General features: G+C 38.3%; 1 protein-coding gene across 1 annotated transcript in view; it reads right to left on the reverse strand.

Moving 5' to 3' along the window:
- The window catches only part of LOC150082638 (uncharacterized), a 36539-nt gene extending 18372 nt beyond the window's left edge, over positions 1 to 18167 (reverse strand). Inside the window, exons 1-2 of the mRNA XM_090378720.1 lie at positions 17927 to 18167; positions 3895 to 3932 (exon numbers count right to left, since the gene is read on the reverse strand). Of these exons, the coding sequence (XP_090234846.1) occupies positions 3895 to 3932; positions 17927 to 18054 (166 nt within the window). The 5' untranslated portion in view covers positions 18055 to 18167. The remainder of the gene's footprint in view (positions 1 to 3894; positions 3933 to 17926) is intronic.
- Between the last annotated feature and the right edge of the window lie 5197 nt (positions 18168 to 23364).

Here is a 23364-nt window from a genome sequence, read left to right on the forward strand (position 1 = left end):
TAAATAATCACACTTACATGTGGAAGTAATAGTGTAGGAACTCCACAATATTACATAAGGTAACTATTGCTGTTACCATAATGGGAGGGGGGGGATTACTAACAGAACCAACCAAATTAATTAAACAAGAAAACCTATCTACTCATTTGGTAATTTTATTTTACATAAGTTTCAGCTCTATCGATTTGCCACTGGGTGACTCGAAATTTGTATTTGATGTTTGGTTTTAATTCTGAAGCCCAGCCATATTTGAGTTTGTGTTTCCATAATCAGCTCTTTCATTTTGGTTTACTGACCAGGTCATATAGGAACCCCAGTGGATACTGAATGGTGTGGGTGCTCCATGAATAAATCATGCCTGTGATACCCCTATTCTTTCTTGTTTTATTTTTTACATTATGATTTTAGTTTCTCTCTCATTTGGGGGTTTGCTTTTCCTGGGGTTGGAGTTATTCAATCCTTTTACATAACATAGGTTGCAGCATTGTGCCAACCTTGTAAAGGACTGAGGGCTCTTCCCATAGAGTACTTTCACATGGATTAAGAGTGATTAATATTATTATTATTTTTTTTTTTTTTTCAATGTTGCTTTTTGAACAAAAATCTACAAAAAAAAAAAAAAAAAAAAAAAAAAAAAATTGCATTTTGTTCAAGAAATCAGCTTCAAAGACTGCTGCAGAAATCTTTGTCAAATATACAGTAAAAAGGTCCTATCAAAACAATATTTGGGGGGGAAGAGAACCTAAGGTAGATTGGACATTGGCTAAAAATGCAAAGAAAAGTTACTAATAATTCTTTGCTTGTATTAAATCTAGAAGAGGAATGTGTCTGATTGGTCAACTAGACATAAATGGCATAACTACTGGCGATTTCTTTTGTGGACTTTTGAGGTTTTATCGCTGAAAAATGTAAGGTACTGCATATGGGAAGAAATAATTCCAGAATAACATACCAATTAGGTGTTAACATACTAATTATACAGTCCAACACTGATACTTCATGTACAGAATTTAAAATGAAAAAGGATGGCTGCAGGATAGATGTGTGAAAATTTGCTTTCAGCCAAAGAGTAACTGACTGTTGGAACAAAACTTCCAGTGTTGTGAAAGTGGGTAGTTTTTTTATTTTTAATTATTGATGCTGTATAAGCTTGATACCGTGAATCATTTTCCACTAATACAATTTGAATGGTACAAACACTCAAAAAGATGAATGAGAAATCACTGGAGATAATGTCTGGTATGGAAGATCTGACATATCTGCAAGTGATAAACTCATATCCCAAGCATTAGGCCAATCACTAAATAAGACTGAAAACAGTTACTCAAATTGGAATAATCATAATGCAGTTGTCCAGCCAACATGTTATTTTAAAAACATCAAAAGCTTATGAAATTTCTCTGTTCAAGTTTTTAACAAACACAGATGGGAATAAAAACCAAACTTAAAAAGATTAGTTGAAATATGACTGTGATCCAGGATTTCTAAAACCAATAGTGACAAGAAATGAAAAACTTGGTGTTACCTTTACAACCCACAGACAAAACTTCAATATTCTTGAATGAAATCTCCCAAGGAAAAAACATTTGGAATGAGAAGGCCAAAGGTAAATTATGCAATTTGTTTTTTTTTTTTTTTAAATAGTAAGGTATAATTTGTTATGAACTTACACCAGAAGTTCATACTGTTAAGATTATGTACTTAAACTATTTAAGCACTTAAGAAATTAGCATAGGCATATGATGCAAGAAAGCAAGCTTATACAGCATCAGCCAAAAAAAAAAAAAAAAAAAAACACCTTCCCATTTCACCCATCCATTCATTCCAAATGTGTCTAGTTCTGAATTTATCCCTTATCCCTGCTTGCAATTGCCTTGAATTTATTTAAGCTATCAACTTCCACAACAGATGGAAGTTTGTTCCAGCAATCAACTACCCACTGGCTAAAGACAAATTTCCACACATCTATTCAATAACTGTCTTTCCTCAATTGCAGTTTACACCCCTTCAGTTTTGCAATCTGAGCAAGAATACCATCAGCATTGAGCCTTCTCAATTCATTCAAGGCTTTATACACCTCACTCAGATCGCCTCACAGGTGCCTAGTCTCCAGACACTGCAATTTGCAGAACAAAGGGGTGCTCTTTCTTCGTAAGAGCACCCCTTTGTTCCCCTCACCAGTCTTGATGCCCTTCTCTGTACTCTTTCTGCAACAACCCTTCCTAAAATGAGGCATCCAGACCTGTATGCAGTACTCAAGGTGTGGCCTGACCGCTACCTTATACAAGGGGATAATCACCTCCTTATCCCTGCTTGCAAAATTCCTGTATATCATTGACAAAACCCATAACCTGTTCTAGCAGCCTGTCTTCACTGTACAGAAAACTTTATATCTGACTGCACAATTACCCCCAGGTCTTTTTCATTCTTCACTACTGAGTGTAACACCACCCAGTTTGTATATTACTTTAGGGTTAATGCTACCCATATGCAGTACTTTGCATTTGTCATGAACTTCAGTTGCCACTTCTCAGCCCGTCTGCCCAACTTTTTCAGGTCCTGTTGCAGCAACATACTATCATTACTGTTATTAACAACCCTGCCAACCTTTGTATCATCTGGCTACATATATTCTCAATGTGGCTAGGTATAAATGTTGACTGATAGGACCATCAAAGGAATAGAGACCTATCAAATGCTGTGCTAATGATCATCCGGTCCTCCTATTTATCAAGAACTGATCCAACTGTGAACAGCTTACATTCACAATACTGTCATTCTGAGAGGAGCTTCTTTATTAAAAAAATGTTATAGAAAGTCCCACTGTACCCCTTTCATGGTTTCCTGGACATCCATGAACCCATAAACTTGCAATGAGCCATTCTTCCACTCTACAGGCCATATTACTGTCCACACTTCTCATTAACAATATCTAAGGATAATAAAAACTTTCAAAACACATTGAACAATACAACAGCCTGATAAGACTGTGTGAATGTTTGATATACAAATGCCCTTGTTGATTGAAATAGTCATGCAGGTCTACAGATACATATATTTTTATTGCAGGCAGTGAATAGTTACATGGATGCCTGATCATCCATAACAGCGACAGTGCTAGGGGTGACAATCACTTCATCACAATCTCATGTGCTCTGACATATTTGAATGGAATCAGTCCTGGTAGTTAACTGTAAAACCTTACAATTGGAGGAAGAGTCTTCAAACCTACTGGGTAGCTTTGTTCATAATCCATAATTGTTACTTAATGTACTGTCCACACCTGTGATTTCTTTTCTTTATTTAACGTTTAATAGGTTGGATAAAACATTTCACTGTTATTCCTTGATTAACCCTAGAGCTAAAAGGGTGGAATAACATAATCACACTCATCCCACCAGCCTTCAGTGCTAATGCATGGCACAATGGGATTGTGGGCTGTCTAGTGGACCATTTAATTTCTTTCACCCTCCACTGGCCTCTTATATCAAAAAGCTGTCTGGCCACGGTTGGCTGGATGTTTTCTGGTTACTGGAACATTACTGGCACACTACAGATGCTGATGTAGTTGAGCACAACCCCAACAGGGCATCAGTGGCCATGATACTTTTACCGACATCTGGCATCAATTATCATACCACATTCAAAGTCACATTGACAGCTCATTCTCTCAAATTGCATGGCATATTCCTTAGTATCTGACTACCTGATTTATGCAGCCTGGTATGGATATATGACACTGTCTCCGAGAATAGCTGATTTCTTGGATGATGGAATATACTTATCCAAGAAATCAGCTCATAGGAATACACTTAAACTGTTAACTTAAGTATATAATTGTTATTCAAATGTTAGTTTTTTTTAATAAAAAAAAAGACAAATATAAATACTTACCAACATTTGTTTCATTCTGTATTTCTAGCATACGATATCTATATTTAAGGGGGAAACATTTTTATTATTTAAAGTTATTAAATGATAATAACATAACTTATTTTATATACTTGATTACATAACTTATTTTATTTACTTGATTATAAACATTTTAATAAGTAAATAATTTAATGCTTATTTCAAGTACAGTCAAAACTTCATAAATGTTAACAGGAGAACTACTTGTTAACAGGAGAGACTGCTTCTACAGGGATGGGATACACTTAAATAGAAAGGGTGCAAGAATGTTTGCTGATGCTATCGAGGCAATGTTAGGTGGGTCGGAAAACTGCTAGATTGGGGGGATACAAGGACTAATAGATTAACAGTAGCCACTGGCAGAGGTGAAAGTGATTCTTGCACTGCTTCTATTGGAATGAGCCGCAGCCTGGAAAATAAGATGCAGGATATTTCAGAGACTGCTGGGAATCATTGGGGTACAAGTAAACACATGGGTTGTGTTAGGGTAGCTAAGAAAAAGAACAGGTGCATGTATACTTGTGTGTACACCAATGCTAGTAGTTTAGTAAATAAATTTGATGAATTTGAGGTGTTGCTCAAAACATCAAAGGCAGATATTGTGGGGATTTCAGAGACGTGGTGTCACACAGATATAAGAAATGCAGAACTGGAATTTGGGGAGTACAATGTCTACAGAAAGGATAGACAGGATAGGAAGGGAGGAGGGGTTATGCTATTAGTTAAAAAACACATAAAATCCAAGGAAGTGAAGCCAGTCGACATCGCTGGACAGTGCAGTGTCGAGTCAGTTTGGTGTGACATTAGCATTGGGAGATCAAAATTGAGAGTAGGAATGTGCTATAGGCCTAATGACTCTGATGAGTATAATAAGAAACTGTACAGGGAAATAGAGTGGGCCAGTAAATCAGAGAGTCTTATAATGGGGGATTTTAATTTCCCAGATATTGACTGGAATTTGGGGGCTGGTCACTCACACAGTAGCAAGGCTTTTGTGGATTTATTGGATGATTGTTTTCTACATCAGCATGTTCGGGAGGCAACTAGAGGGAGTAATACTCTTGATTTGATTATCAGTAGTGATTCTTCATGCATTAAGAATCTGCAGATAAATGAACCACTTGGTGGCAGTGATCACAGTGTGCTGAAGTGGGAGTTACTCAAAGAGGTAACTACCATTAGGGGTAAAGGGAAGGGATATTGCTTTCGTAAAGGCGACTACAATGGACTGAGACAGTATTTAAATTCTATACAGTGGGATCAACTGATGATATTGCCAACAGCAAATTCAAAATGGGAAGCATTCAAAGAACTTATCGTGGAAGTTACTAGGCTTTACATACCAACTAAGAAATATTGTTCAAGGTTTAGGCCTAAATGGTTGTCAGATGAACTAATGAGGCATATGGCAGAGAAGAAAAATGCATGGGATACATACAAATTAACACGTGACACGGACGCCCATGATAGATACAAGTTGATCTGTAACCAAGTTACAAAGGAGGTTAGGCAGGCGAAGGCAGATTACGAGAGATCCTTGGCAAGGGATGCGAAGAAAAACAGCAAAGAGTTCTTTACTTATGTAAACTCTAGAAGGAAGGGGATGAATCAGATTGGTCCACTTGAGATCGATGGGTCAACTGTTGATGACCCTGCTCGGGTAGCTAACAAACTAAATGAATATTTTGCATCGACATTCACACATGAGGAGTTATTCAGCGAGGGGAATGCCAGAGGTGTATTCAACTCTAGCAGTAAGCTAGAGAATCTTGTAATAACTGAGAGCAAAGTGGAGGAGAAATTGTTGAAGATAAACACAAGAAAGCGACCTGGGGTGGATGGGATCTATCCAGTTATATTAAAGGAGGCAGCAAAGGAGGTAAGCAAACCCTTAGCCATAATTATGAGAGCTTCCTTGGACTCAGGGGAGGTACCCATTGACTGGAGATGTGCAAATGTGACCCCAATTCACAAAGGGGGATCAAAGGCTGACACAAGTAATTATAGACCTGTGAGTTTAACTTCTGTTCCCGGAAAATTAATGGAGGCACTGGTGAAAGAAGCACTGCAGGATCATCTAGACAAGACTTCAGTTATAGCTAGGACACAGCATGGTTTTGTTAAGGGGAAGTCTTGCCTGACCAATTTGATTGGATACTATGATGCAGTCACAAAAGAACTGGATGCAGGGAATAACTTTGATATTATATACTTGGATCTTAGAAAGGCTTTTGATACTGTTGCACATGGAAGACTGCTGCACAAATTGGAGCAGTGTGGCATTGGAGGCAAGTTGCTGCTATGGATAAAGGGGTGGTTGAGGGGGAGAAGACAGAGAGTGGTAATCAATGGACACTGCTCATCGTGGACTAATGTTATTAGTGGAGTCCCTCAGGGTTCAGTATTGGGGCCTTTATTGTTTTCTGTATTTATAAATGATATTGATGATGGTATATCAGGCTTAATGTCCAAGTTTGCAGACGATACGAAGGTTGGCAGGGTTGTCAAGGACACTACTGACACTATGCTGCTGCAACAGGATTTGGAAAGGTTGAGCAGATGGGCTTCGAGGTGGCAAATGAAGTTTAACATTGACAAATGTAAAGTACTACATATGGGAAACAGCAACCCCAGAGCAACGTATCAACTCTGTGGTACTACACTGACAGTGGTAGAGAATGAAAGGGACCTGGGGGTGGTGGTGCAGGCAGATATGAAGTTCTCTGAGCAGTGCAGACGAGCTGCAAGAGTAGCTCATGGTGTATTGTCAATGATATATAGGAATTTTTCTAGCAGGGATAAGGAGGTGATTATTCCCTTGTATAAGGCAATGGTCAGGCCACACCTAGAGTACTGTATACAGGCCTGGAGGCCTCATTTCAGGAAGGATGTAGAGCTGCTGGAACGAGTACAGAGAAGGGCAACTAGATTGGTGAATGGGACAAAGGGGTTCTCTTACGAAGAAAGGCTTAAGTTTTGCAAATTACAGTGTCTGGAAACTAGGCACCAGCGGGGTGATCTGATAGAGGTGTACAAAGCCTTGAATGGTTTGAGCATGCTCAATGCTGATGGGATTCTTCCTCTAGCTCAGAAAAATCACCTGAGAGGGCATAAATTCAAATTGAGGAAAGACAGATGTAGGATAGATGTGCGGAAATTTGCCTTTAGCCAGCGGGTGGTTGGTGGGTGGAACAGACTTCCATCCCTTGTCGTGGAAGTTGATAGCCTAAATAAGTTTAAGGCTCAGCTGGACAGGTATTTCGAACGAACAGAGGGGTGAAGTGGAAGTGGTTATTTTTATTTATTTATGTTACTTTTTTTTTTTTTTTTTTTTTTTTGGCTGATGCTGCATAAGCTTGCTTTCTTGCATCGAATGCCTCTACTAATGCTAATGCTAATGTGGCATTCAACAGCCAGCACTGTTTTTGATTAATAGCAATAATAAAAAGCATATGCTTAAGTGTTATCAAGTTGGCAGTTGTTCACACTACAACAATAAGACCAAACTGTTTGTAGGCAATGCAACTTCATGTAGAATGCAGTGCTGGAAATTGTTTTAGCAACTTCATCTGTGCATACATTTCTCGATTGAAAATTTCACAAATAAAATATATGGCTGGCTCATTTCAGTAAACCTTCCTCTGTCTACCAAGGCAGCAGCTGTGGGAATCTCATTCTAAGTCTTATCTTGCTTCAAAATTTATAATACATAGTTTAAATGACAGTATCTGTCAGACATGATTGGAACAACCAATGAGAGAGCATTTGATCAGCTGTCAGAGCATTTGATCTTTAACAAAATATTCCTATAAAGAAAAGACTGATTTTTTGGGTTGCAAAGTTTCAAGACAAGATATGTGTGGGGACCTGATTAGGGTACTTAAAAGGCTTTAAATGTTTGAGTAAACTGAACAGTGAAGATCAAGAGCCAACAAATTTGTTCTGGATCTAGGTACAGTAGATATCCTCTTAACAGGCCTCCACTTAACTGAATTGTCAGATTAACTGATGTTCTTCCCTTCCCATCTTAAACACACTGTCTGGTACCTACAGCACATTATAGTATACTGTGGGCACAGGTCCAGTATGCTTGCAGCCAGTGTGGTGTATACTACTCCTGCCTGTTGAGTTGCAAGTTTCCTCGAGAGGTCAGCTGTTTGTTCCAAACCACGTTTGCACCAGTAAAATTAATTGTTACTGTAATTGCTTAATTGAAGTATATAACTTAATCAAATATTATATAAATTAATGAAATATGGGGGAGAAAAAAAAGTTGTTTCTATGAAAAATAAGTTGGATGCTCTGAAAAGATCTAAGAAAGCAAGTCTCCAAAAAAAAGAAAGAAAAAAAAAAAAAAAGGATTTTGCACTCTGTTTCACAAGAATTCATTAAGTTCTCACACCACTTTAAAGAAACCAAAATTAGATATAGCTTTTCCTACAGAACTTTCTGTACCGTCAGAATGCTAACAAAACTGAAACTCTTAGTGGGGAAGATTATCCCACTAAGAGATCAGCCTGCTATTCAAAGATTTAATGTCATTTATCAACAGTGAAAACTGATTGAAACACCACTCTACAATACGAACAAAACAGGGCTAAATTATAAGATCTTATCTTCAAAAATCCAAAGGGAGAATCATGGTAGTCACTTGCAACAATAAAACTGAAACTCAAAAACTGTCACTTTCTGTTGTTGGTAAATCAAGTAATCCTAGAGATTTTAAAAATGTATATAAAGTATACAGGATGTTTCAAAGTGATGGTCAATAATATAAAGGTGAACTGTACAGACTACAATATGCAAAAAAAAGCCTAGTAAACATGGGTGTTTAAGTGAATCATTTTCGAGATATTGCATATTTCTAGTTGGAATCCACTACTGACTTGTTTGTTTAGGTTAGGTTATGCTCATTCTCTCCCTTTCTCAATGCTCTAAGATGCATACTAGTACTTGTAAAAGGATAGTCAACACGGAAAGAGGTTACAGCAACGAAGACTATGCGAACATGCACTTCATGTATGGTAAAGCCAACGGCAGTGCACTTGAGGATGCACGTTTGTACCAAGAAGCATTTCCCTGCCAAAGGCAACCCAACAGGCGCACATTATCAGGGTACATCAACGCCTTAGAGAACATGGGCGTTTCGCACATGGAATACGAGCAGGTAGGCCCAGAAGAATAACACCTGACGTTGAGAAAAGAGTGTTAGAAAGAATAGAACAAAATCCAGGAATTTCGACAAGGAGGGTTGCTCTGCAAGAGCGTGTACTGAGTCATAGCATGTACTGTGTGGCAAATTTACATTGCCAATTACTGTATCCCTACCATATCCAGCATGTACAAGGTCTCAGCAATACAGACTACCCTCATTGAGTGAACTTCTGCCAGTGGATGCAACAACAGTGTGTCCTGCACCCCCAATTTTTAAACAACATTTTGTTCACTGACAAAGCTGAGTTTACTCGTAATGGTATTTTTAATTTTCATAACTGTCACGTTTGAACAGCAACCCTCCTTGTCGAAATTCCTGGATTTTGTTCTATTCTTTCTAACACCCTTTCCTCAACAACCAATTCACAAAGGGGGTTCAAAAGGTGACACAGGTAACTATAGACCTGGTAATTTAACTTGTGTTCCGGAGAAAATAATGGAATCACTGGTTAAAGAAGCATTGCAGGATCATCTAGACAAGACTGCAGTAATAGTTAAGACACAGCATGGGTTTGTTAAAGGGAGGTCTTCTCTGACCAATTTGATTGGATACTATGATGTGGTCACAAAGGAACTGAATGCCAAAAATAATTTAATATCCTATACTTGGATTTCAGGAAAACTTTTGATACTGTTGCATATGGAAGACTGCTGTACAAATTGGAGAGGTATAGCATTAAGGATAAGTTGCTACAATGGATAAAGGGATGGTCGAGTGAGAGATGACAAAGAGTGGTAATCAATGGACACTGCTCTTCGTGGACAAATGTTATTAGTGGAGTTCCCCACCATTCGGTGTTGGGCCCCATTGTTGTTTTGTATATTTATCAGTGATATTGATGAAGGTATATCAGGTTTAATGTCAAAGTTTGCAGATGATACAAAGGTTGGCAGGGTTGTTAATGACAGTAAAGACAGTATGCTACTCCAACTGGATCTAGATAAGTTGGGCAAATTGGCTGAAAAGTGCCAACTGAAGTTTAACATTGCATTTGTCAAAGTACTGCATGGTACTACACTCAGGGAAGTGGAAAGTGAAAAAAAGACCTGGGGATAGTTGTGCAGTCAAATATGAAGTTTGCTGAGCAGTGCAGAGGGGCAGGTCATGGAGTCTTGTCAATGATATATAGGAATTTTGCTAGCAGGGATGGGGAGGTGATTATCCCATTGTACAAGGCAATGGTCAGGCCACACCTAGAGTACTGTGTACAGGTCTGGAGGCCTCATTTTAGGAAGGATGTAGAGTTGCTAGAACGAGTACAAAGAAGAGCAACAAGATTGGTGAGGGGAACAAAGGGGTGCTCTTACCAAGAAAGGCTTAATTTCAGCAAATTGCAGCACCTGGAGAGTAGGCACCTGAGAGGTGATCTGATTGAGGTGTATAAGGCCTAGAATGGGTTGGGAAAGCTGAATGCTGATGGGATTCTTTCTCTTGCTCAGGTTAAGAACCTGAGGGGGCATAGATTGAAATTGAGGAATGACAGTTGTAGAATAGATGTGCAGAAATTTGCCTTTATTGAGGAATGACAGTTGTAGAATAGATGTGCAGAAATTTGCCTTTAGCCAGCAGGCAGTTGATTGGTGGAACAGACTTCAATCTTTTGTTGTGGAAGTTGATAGCCTAAATAAATTTAATACTGAAATGGACAGGCATTTGGAACGAATGGAGGGGTGAAATGGGAGGGTTTTGTTTGGCTGGTGCTGAATAAACTTGCTTTCTTGTATCATATGCCTCTACTAATGCTAATGTTTGGTCTGACAAAAATCCTAATGGAATTCACCAGTCACGACGTCAGCAATGTTTCTCGTTGAATGTCTGGGCAGAACTACTAGGAGACCATCTAATTGGACCACACTTTCTGCCAAACAGGCTAACAGGAGAGCTGTACCTTCAGTTCCTGCAGAAGGTTCTTCCAGACCTCCTTGATGATGATAATGTTCCACTTCAGTAACGCCAGAACATGTGGCTATGCACAATGGTGCACCGGCACATTTTGCTTGAGTTGTGACTCTGTATCTAACTAGAAGGTATGGTCAATGGTGGATAGGTAGAGGTGGGTCTAATGTGGCCTCCCAGATCACGAAAATGGTTCATTTGCGACTCTATGTTCAATGGGATTTTTTGCTTATTTTAGTTTGTACTTTTCACCTTTAAATTATTGACTATCATTTTTGAAACACCCTGTATATTTATATATAAATATATACAAATACATGTTTTATTTTTTCACAGATTTGTACTTTTTGTAGAGAATCTCTTAAAGAAAATAAAAAAAAACTTGCCTGTTCTGAATTATGCTTATTTACATTCCAATTGTGAGGAACTCAAGGAGGCAACATAAAAGCCATATTTTTACCACTGAGTGTAAAATCCTTGATCCAGCTTGTGGACTTGTAATCATACTTAAAAAAATAAAATAAAATAAATATACACACATGGTATGGCAATAACGTTCCTGGACTAGTACAATAAAAAGAACAGATTGCAGGAGCTCGAAAATGGTTTTATTTTTATAAAAAATTATCACCACTTGACTGAATACACTTATTACACCATTCTAAAAGTTTTGAAAAAGAATCAGCAAAGGGGTAATGTGTGGTGGTTAACTTTTTCTTCATGTTCTTAACATCCTAAGATCTTTCCTTTGGGGGCAGTTTTCACCTTGGGCAAGAGGAAGAAGTCCGCCAGTGCTAGATCGGGAGAGTAGGGTGGAAGATTGATCTGTACAATGCCATGTTTCATCAGAAATGTTTTCACAACAAGTACAAAATTAGTGGGAGTATTGTCATTAATGAGAACCAGCTGTCTTTCTCTCAAAATTGTGGCCTCACCTCAAAAATGCCCTTCAATAATCTTTGAAGTGCCTGTACGTAGAATGCAGCATTGACACTTTCACCCCTTCGGGTACAAATTGTACAAATTCATTACGAGTCACACCCTTTTGTAAAAAAATATGATCAGCATAGTCTTGATCCTGAACTTCTGTACACAAAACTTTGAGCCCTGGAAAGTGCAAGTGCTTGGTCACCAGATTCTGCAATTTGCAGAACTGAAGCCTTTCTTGGTATGAACACCCTTTTGTTCCCGTGGCACCCATTCCAGCAGATCTCCAGCCTTCCTAAATGAGGCCTCCAAATTGGTACACAGTATTCAATATGCAGTCTAACCATGCATTTAAAATGGATAATCGCATCCTTATCCATGCTAGCAAAGTTCCTGTATATCACTGACAAAACCCCATGAGCTGTCCTGGCAGCCTGTCTGCACTGCTCAGAGAACTTCATATCTGACTGCACAATTACCCCCAAGTATTTCTCATTTTGTACCACCCTGAGTATAGTACAATACAATTCGTTCATTAACCTGAGGTTACTGTTACCCATATGTAGTACTTTACATTTGTCAATGTTGAACTTGAACTGCCACTTCTCAGCTTATCAGCCTAAATTTTTTAGACCTTTTTGCAGATTACTTTGATTACTGTTATTAACCACCCTGCCAACCTTTGTATCATTTACAAACTTTGACATTAAGACTGATATATCTTATATCAATAATAAATACTGAAAACAACAAAGAGTAGTGCTTTATAAACAGTCTTCTTCCACTCAACCATCCCTTCAGCCACAGTACCTTGTCCTTAATGCCACATTACTCCAGTTTATACTGCAGCCTTATGTGCCACAGTATCAAAATTCTTCCTGAAATCGAAGTATATGATATAAAAATTTTTTTTTTTTTTTTACATCAAATTTTCTTATTAATGCATCAGAGTACCAATCAGGTTGGTCAGGCAAAACCATTCCTTAACAAATTCATGCTGTGACTGTAGTATAATTGTATTCCTGTCTAGATGGTCCTGCATTACTTCTTTAACAAGCAATTTTATTATTTTCCCTGAAACAGAAAGTTAAACTAACAGATCTGTAATTACTCATGTCACTCTTTGATCTTCCTTTGTGAATTGGGGATACATTCACACATCTCCAGCCTGCAAGGACCTCCCCCTGAATCCAAGGATGCTCTCATAATTATGGTTAAGGGTTTGCATACCTCCTCTGCTGCCTTCCTTAATATAGAAGTGGATAGATCTCATCCATTTCATGGACTTTTTTTTTTTTTTTTTTTTACGTTCAGCTTCAGCAATTTCTCTTCCACTTTCCTTTCGGTTATCACAAAGTCATATTGTTTCTGTTAGAGTTTGATAAACTTCTGGAATACCCTTTCCCTAAAGAATTGTAGAACATTGTAGATGTTGTAGAGTGGATATCATCTTTTAAGGGCACAAAAGGTGATATAGTTGTACACATTGGCACTAATGATATCAAGAGAAGGAGACTGGCAGAATTATTTAACAAGTACAGGTCACTGTTGAAAAAAAGCTGTGAATTAGGGTTGAATTTGAAAGTGTCTGCAATTCTGCAAAGACACGATAGGAGGGAGTATATGACGAGAGCCTTGTCAATCAATTCAGCCCTGGAAAGATTGTGCAAGGCTCAAGGGGTAGAATTTTTTTTCAGCCTGGACTGTACTTGTTAACAGGAGAGACTGCTTCTACAGGGATGGGAGAGACTGCTTCTACAGGGATGGGATACACTTAAATAGAAAGAATGCAAGAATATTTGCTGATGCTATCAAGGCAGTGTTAGGTGGGTCGGAAAACTGCTAGCTTGGGGGAGACAAAGACAGATTAACAGAAGTCACTGGCAGAGGTGAAAGAGATTCTTGCACTGCTTCTATTGGAATGAGCAGAAGCCTGAAAAACAAGATGCATGGTATTTCAGAGACTGCTGGTAGTCATTGCGTTACAAGTAAACACATGGGTTGTGTTAGGGTAGCTAAGAATAGAAACAGGTGCATGTATACTCGGGTGTACACCAATGTTAGGAGTTTAGTAAATAAATTTGATGAATTTGAGGTATTGCTCAAAACATCAAAGGCAGATATTGTTGGGATATCAGAGACATGGTGTCACATAGATATAAGGAATGCAGAACTGGAATTTGGGGAGTACAACGTCTACAGAAAGGATAGGAAGGGAGGAGGGGTTATGCTATTAGTTAAGAAACACATAAAATCCAAGGAAGTGAAGCCAGTCAACATCGCTGTACAGTGCAGTGTCGAGTCAGTTTGGTGTGAAATAAGCATTGGGAGATCAAAATTGAGAGTAGGAGTGTGCTATAGGCCTAATGACTCTGATGAGTATAATAAGAAACTGTACAGGGAAATAGAGTGGGCCAGAAATCAGAGAGTCTTATAATGGGGGATTTTAATTTCCCAGATATTGACTGGAATTTGGGGGCTGGTCACTCACACACTAACAAGGCTTTTGTGGATTTATTGAATGATTGTTTTCTACATCAGCATGTTCGAGAGGCAACTAGAGGGAGTAATACTCTTGATTTGATTATCAGTAGTGATTCTTCATGCATTAAGAATCTGCAGAAAAAAGAACCACTAGGTGGCAGTGATCACAGTGTGCTGAAGTGGGATTTACTCAAAGAGGTAACAACCATTAGGGGTAAAGGGAAGGGTTATTGCTTTCGTAAAGGCGACTACGATGGACTGAGACAGTATTTAAAAATTCTATACAGTGGGACCAACAGATGATGTTACCAACAGCAAATTCAAAATGGGAAGCACTCAAAGAACTTATCTTGGAAGCTACTAAGCTTTACATACCAACTAAGAAATATTGTTCAAGGTTTAGGCCTAAATAGACATCAGATGAACTAATGAGACATATGGCAGAGAAGAAAAATGCATGGGATACATACAAATTAACACGTGACACAGAAGCCTATGATAGATACAAGTTGATCTGTAACCAAGTTACAAAGGAGGTTAGGCAGGCGAAGGTAGATTACGAGAAATATTGGGCAAGGGATGCAAAGAAAAACAGCAAAGAGTTCTTTACTTATGTAAACTATAGAAGGAAGAAGATGAATCAGATTGGTCCACTTGATATCGATGGGTCAACTGTTGATGATCCTGCTCAGGTAGCTAACAAACTAAATGAATATTTTGCATCGACATTCACACATGAGGAGTTATTCAGTGAGGGGAATGCCAGAGGTGTATTCAACTCTGGCATTAAGCTAGAGAATCTTGTAATAACTGAGAGTAAAGTGGAGGAGAAATTGTTGAAGATAAACACAAGAAAGGTGCCTGGGGTGGATGGGATCTATCCAATTATATTAAAGGAGGCAGCAAATGAAGTAATCAAACCCTTAACCATAATTGTGAGAGCTTCCTTGGACTCAGGGGAGGTACCCACAGACTGCAGATGTGCAAATGTAACCCCCAATTCACAAAGGAGGATCAAAGGCTGACACAAGTAATTATAGACCTGTGAGTTTAACTTCTGTTCCAGGAAAATTAATGGAGGCACTGGTTAAAGAAGCACTGCAGGATCATCTAGACAAGACTTCAGTTATAGCTCGGACACAGCATGGTTTTGTTAAGGGGAAATCTTGCCTGACCAATTTGATTGGATACTATGATGCAGTCACAAAAGAACTGGACGCAGGAAATAACTTGGATATTATATACTTGGATCTTAGAAAGGCTTTTGATACTGTTGCACATGGAAGACTGCTGCACAAATTGGAGCAGTGTGGCATTGGAGGAAAATTGCTGCTATGGATTATGAATAAAGGGGTGGTTGAGGGGGAGAAGACAGACTGGTAATCAATGGACACTGCTCATCGTGGACTAATGTTATTAGTGGAGTCCCTCAGGGTTCAATGTTGGGTCCATTGTTGTTTTCTGTATTTATAAATGATATTGATGATGGTATATCAAGCTTAATATACAAGTTTGCAGATGATACTACAAAGGTTGGCAGGATTGTCAAGGACACTACTGACACTATGCTGCTGTAACAGGATCTGGAAAGGTTGAGCAGATGGGCTGAGAGGTGGCAAATGAAGTTTAACATTGACAAATGTAAAGTACTACACATGGGAAACAGCAACCCCAGAGCAACATATCAACTCTGTGGTACTACACTGACAGTGGTAGAGAATGAAAGGGACTTGGGGGTGGTTGTGCAGGCAGATATGAAGTTCTCTGAGCAGTGCAGACGGGCTGCAAGAGTAGCTCATGGAGTATTGTCAATGATATACAAGAATTTTTCCAGCAGGGATAAGGAGGTGATTATTCCATTGTATAAGGCAATGGTCAGGCCACACCTAGAGTACTGTATACAGGTCTGGAGGCCTCATTTCAAGAAGGATGTAGAGCTGCTTGAACAAGTACAGAGAAGGGCAACAAGATTAGTGAATGGAACAAAGGGGTGCTCTTACGAAGAAAGGCTTAAGTTTTGCAAATTACAGTGTCTGGAGACTAGGCACCAGCGAGGTGATCTGATAGAGGTGAATAAAGCCTTGAATGGTTTGAGCATGCTCAATGCTGATGGGATTCTTCCTCCGGCTCACAATAATCACCTGAGAGGGCATAAATTCAAATTGAGGAAAGACAGATGTAGGATAGATGTGTGGAAATTTGCCTTTAGCCAGCAGGTGGTTGGGTGGTGGAACAGACTTCCATCCCTTGTCGTGGAAGTTGATAGCCTAAATAAGTTTAAGGCTCAGCTGGACAGGTATTTCGAATGAACAGAGGGGTGAAGTGGTTTTTTTTTTTTTTTTGGCTGATGCTGCATAAGCTTGCTTTCTTGCATCAAATGTCTCTACAAATGCTAATTCCTCATGTGTGATTGTATATGCAAAATACCTATTCAGTTTGTTAGCAATCTGAGCAGGGTCATCAATTGCTAAACCAATAACACAAAGTGGCCTAATGTGATTCAATCCCTTCCTTCTACTAATAATATGCACATGTCTTTGATGCTGTTCTTTGACAGAGACTTTTCCTAATGTGTCTTAACTTGCCTAAACTCCTTTGTGACTTGATTACAGACTAGTTTATTTATGAGATACTTCTGTGCCACAAGTTTCATCAGATGTCCATTTAAGTCTAATGCCTTGACAGTATTTCTTATGAAAAACTAAGTTACTTCTACAATTATCTCCCTGAATGCTTCCCATTCAGAATTTTCTGTTGGTAACATTATCAGCTGGTCTCACTGCATGGCATTTAAAAACTCTCTGAGCCCACTATAGTCATCCTTACACAAGCAAAAGCCTTTCCCTTTATCCTTAACAATAGTTATGTCTAGTAGATATACAGGCAACAATAATTGGGATATACTTATCTCATTTTCTGATGGTCACACTGCTCCAATTTAAATTCAATAATGCAGACTGAATGGTAAAACATTACTCTGCCAGATATTTAGATTTTTAATGCATTTGTGGCATCTGCAAGAGCATATAAGCTACTGGCAGTACTCATTTTTGGTTTTGAAAATATTGAGTGCTGCCAATAAAAACTCTGATTACATCATATTTACATACAGCTGCTTTTTCACTGCTTTCAAACATTTAATTAACTGAATAATATGCACTTTATACAGCAGAAAATCACATAAAAAAAGCACAAAGCCGAAGTATAAACTCGTTAAAAGTTCAGAATTAGAGCCATGCATTAACACAAAAATTGCATGGCCCATTGCGAACTTTAGTGTCAGGAGAAATTTTGGCTTCCCCTAATACACATTTAATTTATACACGCAATACTAATTTCTCAGTGCCTTGACGCTAAATCGCTTTCTGCTGGATCAAGCAGAAAGCAAATATGAAATATCCAATTCATATAATAACTTACATTATCTCCATCTTCTATAATGATGTAGTATGTGTCTATAATATACCAAACATTATAAAACTTTAAACTTACGTGTAAAATCTTGATGCACTGTTGTTTACGCCATAAAGCCTTAGACTGATACTCCATAAATGCTCTAAAGTCCTCCTAACAAAATGATCATTTTCAGCTTCCAAATCAATAGCGTCCTCTTCGACCATGGTATATACACAGTTATTTTACGACAAACAACTCCAAAATCCACTACCGGTCATTAAAACCAAATCTAACAATTCAAAAACACGCTACAAAAATAAAATGCCACTCAATAACACATGCTTAAGTACAAAATTCATACACACCACCTACTGCGCCACCTCGTGTCTAATAAACCACAATCAACCATAAGAGTCAAAAATTAAGCTGCCTTGGAATTGTTAACATACTGTGTGTACAAAAATTTTGGAAAGGCATCACAAAAAAATAAAATGTCTGTTTATACCTCAACATCCACCCATCATCCGTGACCAGAGGAATTTCCATCTTCATGATAACTGCTTTACTGCACGATAAAATATAACAGTTAATGATAGGCAGGATACTTTAACTTTTCAGCCCCTTTGGACAGAATAAAAATCTTCGCCTGTCCCCTCATAACTAAACATAAATTAACAATTAATAAATAAACGAATACTGAGATACAGGAGGGCCTCGATTAACGCGATTAATTCGTCTCGCGAGCACATCGCGCAAAACGGAAACGCGTTAATCAAATATAATAATCAATAGGAAAAATTATAATTGGTCCTTGACCTTCTGGAATGTCCATAAAGAATTTTAAAAATACCTTTTAAATAACTTTTTAACTGTATACAATGTAAAAGATAATGAAAATAATTATGGAATTAAATGTTTATTGCATAAAACAGCGGTTCCCAAACTGCGCGCCGCGGAATATTTTAAATTTTCGAGGGAAACACAGCGATACTCGACATCTGTCGGACACCACGCGAACTACTAGCTCGAGGTAGTTCACAGTTTCATTTCTAATTAAGTAGTTTGGACCTAACTACTAAGAGGAACTGTTAGGTATTTCTTTTGGTCTGAGTACGCCTTGAAAAAATTACTGAGACATTAAGAGCGCCGTGAACCGAGAAAGTTTGGGAACCTTTGACATAAAATACACAATGAAGAAATGACTGTTGCGGAAATATTTGAACAGTGTTGACTTTCTCTTTTCATCAATCAATTTCCGATAGCCGACAACAATCTTCTCTGAGCCCTGGCGAAATAAATATCGCAGAGAACCTCAAATCTTTTGTTTGAGGTTCTATGCGATACAAAAGAAGGAGATAACGGTAAAATTCTTTTACCGTTATCTCCTTCCCGGTAACATTTTCATCTGGCTCATTTAAAAATTTGAATTTGTATGCAAGTGTGCATTGACTTTATTAGCAGGAGACTAACAAGTAACATGTCTTCTTCCGATGGAACACACCTAGGCTGGCAGCAGGCAAACGTTTGTTTATTAACCGTACTACTCGCGGTAAGCTTAACGCGCGATTCAAATCTTTTTCAACTATCGCATAAAAAAAAAAAAAAAAAAAAAAAGATCGCGTTTGCATCGTGTAAAGTGAAAAGTGGTATAATTTTTCAAATAGCGTTAACTGAAATTCGCATTAATCGAATCGCGTAATACGAGGCCTTCCTGTATACAGTACAAAACGAGATTTTTGATACTCAATGATACAGTAGATTACACCTGATATGCAGATCAATTACTTTCTCTATTTGCAGTGTGGAATGTACTATGTGTAATGAGTTCATTGTCTTTTCTTTTAGTTAACAAATCTGTATGCAAAAACTGTTAAAAATGATGAATTACAACTTGTTGTCAAGAAATTCACTTTTCTTAACAAGTTCTTTTATTGTAAACAAATTCTCTTGATAAAATTGTATTGTATTGTATTGTATTATTATTATTATTATTATTATTATTATTATTATTATTATTATTATTGTTATTATTATTATTATATTCAGTTTATTACCACAGGAAACTGGTTCATCCGCGGACGGCAAAGTGCCAGGAGGGTGTAAAATTTACATACTGAGGTGCGAGGAACCACATGTACAATGTACAAGAGTACATGCGTGCTCCGCTTGACATATTTACAGCATTCCACTTACAAAAGCTCCAAATAAAAAACAAAGTTTCTAATAATAAACAGCATGGCAGAGGTAAAAGAAATATAAATACAGCAGGAAAAAAAGTCCAGGTGCCGGTGATCGTCACAGATTCAATAGCTGATAACAGTTCTTAAGGATTTCCTTTCTGTAGAACTTGTCCTCACAGAACTTAGCAGGGTGTGTGCCTAATTTGTATTAGATCTGAAGGCAATTGGCCGGAAAAATGTCGCTAATAATGAAATCAATGTTTGTAAGCGTGAACTGCAGAGGGAGGCAGGAGTCGGGGTGTTCTTCTCTTGTCTTCTTTGGGATAGAGATTAATGGAGATATAGTTGGAGCATCAATTCGACCTGTGATAAGCCATGATAGTGTGAGTGCATTTCTTTTCGTGATTGGAAGTTTCAAGGGTGTGGTGCCAAGAATGGCTTGGAGGATGGCTCTGGATATAGTAAAAGGGTGTCCCACTACCCTGTTCATCCATCTGAGCAACCAATATTTCAGACTGAAGTACTTGTTTTAGGTGGGAGGTAGGAGCAGATTACCAAATTTCAGATGCATAGACAGGGAGAGGGGTAATACACCTCAGAATGTACCGGCAAAGAAGCACTGGTTGATGTACACTAATGAGCTCCTGATGCACTGCCCAAAGTGTCGCGTACGTCTTCTGTCTTATCCTGACAAAGTGAGGCAGGAAGATGAGTCCACCATCTCAGGTGAGGCCTAGGTCTGTGTGAGAAGTTATCTTTTGCACCCTTTTCCCACTAACGAAGATTTGAACATAATTTTAACTCTTTTTTTTTTTTTTTTTTTTTTGGTTATCAGTAGTTGAGCAGATTTGGAACCGTTCAGATGCAGCCCAACTGAGGCTAGATAGTTTTTCAGTTTCATTATCCGTTTAGAGGCATGTTGTTTAAAATTAAGAATCTAAGAGGATGATTTCAACTCACGTAGAACTTCAGATCGTCGGCATAAGAAACAAAGTTAGAATTACATGCTAGGAAAGGTTCCAAACCGGCTGCGAATAGGACAGTTGAAAGTACACTCCCCTGCGGGGTGCCTCTTGTGACATCAAAAGTTAGGTGGAAGTCGTTGACGGTAACAGACAAATGTCTGGGAAGTAGGATTGACTTCAAGATTTGTAGCAAGGTATCTGCCAGACCATGTAGTGCTTAAGTATGGTAAACAGAGCTGGAAGGTATATTCCATCATATGCCGATTTAATGTCCAGGAAGATGATATCAATCTGGGATTTGCTGTTGAGGGCTTTCTGGATTCTGAAGAGGATATCTAGAAGATTGGTAGTTGTTGATCTCCTGTGCAAACGGCATGAAGATACTCGGGCCTGTGACGAAAGCAGTGCTGGGAAATTTCTGGCTGAATCCCTTTTTCAAAGATTTTAAATTAAGAGCAACTGATGGAGATTGATCGCGGATTTTTCGGAGATTTAGGTTTCCTAATCTTTGGAATCGGCTTGACATGATAGAATCTCCAAATTGATTGAACGATTTCAGACTGTAGGATTCATCTGAAAATGTGAAGTATAACGTCAACTATGTATCTGCTGCATATTTTTACTATGAATCGTTATTCGGTAATTTGTTAATGACATCAATCAGGGTCTCTCTAGATATTTGTTGCTATACCTGTATGTCCTGTCTAGGCCAGTTATAAGCGGTCGGTCTACTCCCCTCTTGAAACGGCTTAATGAGGGTGCCTACAGGCCAGCAGTTAGAATCCAAGACGATATGCTTCGCATTCGCTGGCCAGGAGATGATAAATTAAGAGTAGGTCGGAAATAGAGTTTTGATAACCTTTCCATCTGTGTTAATCCCATTCTCATGGGCAAAGAGTGCCTTGATACTTTCCACTTGCGTCGATGAACCCAGTCTTTAAACGAAAATTCTTTCTTTGGTCTATACAGCTGGTATATTGTAAATCACCTCTAGCCTTCTCGACTGAGTGACCGAAACCGGTTGGCACAGGGCTGAAATTTTTGTCTCCTATATTGGTAACATGTTCCCTTGAGGTTCCACTGTATAGCCATATGGCTGGAAGATTGTGTTTGAGAGTCCAATTGATCAGGATGATTCAAGACAACCACCTGAACAAAGGTCCACCCCTCCCTGTTTTGGCGTGGGGGTTCTCTCATCACCATAATGTTGTACCCGTGGTGGGGCACGTTCAGAACCTGGCCACCAACATAGTTTTCTGAGTTTTATTAATTCCATTACCTTCAGAGTTTTCCTCCATTTCTAAGTGCTTTAATAATGTTTATGTCCGAAATTGTAAATTGCCATTTCCTTACCAAGTATTGCAGGACTACTAGTATTTTTAAATAATTTTGTCATTATTCTAACGTTGACTATCTCTTTTTTCAATTTCTATTCCTCTCCACCTTCCAGAATAGTAACGCCATTACTTCATTAAGTTTATCATAGTACTATTAATTTTGTATTTATATACATAATAATCCTTGTAATAATATTTATCGTAATGAACTTCTAATTCTGGCTATTTCTGATCCAGTCTGTATACACGACAACAAGAAAGAATAACTTATCGATGCGTGGCCAATTTGTTTAAGTGTTTCTATTGAGGTATATTTAATATGATTGCGACATTTCAATAAAAACTTAAGTCTTTTACGTGATATGTTAATGTTGTTTACCTGATTCATTCCCATAATTACGATGAATAACTCCATAGCACTCCTCTTCCATTCAAAATATATAAGAATTAGCAGACAAATACCTTGTAAAATGTGCATTCGTCCTACATACATGGCTACTAATTCTCCTTTATTTTTGTATTTTTATTATTCTTATTTTTTACCTATGAAAACCTTTTAATTATTTTTAATTTAAAAAGCCATGGCCCTGTAAACCTTCAGAATCGGACACGACATTATATATGAATCTTTTCACTTATGAAAAAGACCTGGGAGTAATTGCGCAGTCAGATATGAAGTTTTCTGAGAAGTGCAGACATGCTAATGGAGTATTGTCAATGATATACAGGAATTTTGCTAGCAGGGTAAAGGAGATGATTATCCCTTTGTATAAGACAGTTGTCAGGCCATGCTTTGAGTACTGCGTACAGGTCTGAAGGCCTCATTTTAGGAAGGATGTAGAGTTGCTTGAGCGTGTACAGAGAAGGGCAATAAAATTGGTGAGGGGAACGAAGGGATCCTCATAACCAGGAGAGGCTTAAGTTCTGCAAATTGCAGCAGCTGGAGACTAGGCACCTGCGAGGTGATCTGATTGAGATGTATAAGGCCTTGAACGGGTTCAGCAGGCTCAATTCTGATGGGGTTCTTCCGCTTGCTCAGATTATGAACCTGA

Source organism: Mastigoproctus giganteus, chromosome 7, assembly GCF_048544385.1.
Source record: "Mastigoproctus giganteus isolate SK-2022 chromosome 7, ASM4854438v1, whole genome shotgun sequence".
NCBI lineage: Eukaryota > Metazoa > Arthropoda > Arachnida > Uropygi > Thelyphonidae > Mastigoproctus > Mastigoproctus giganteus.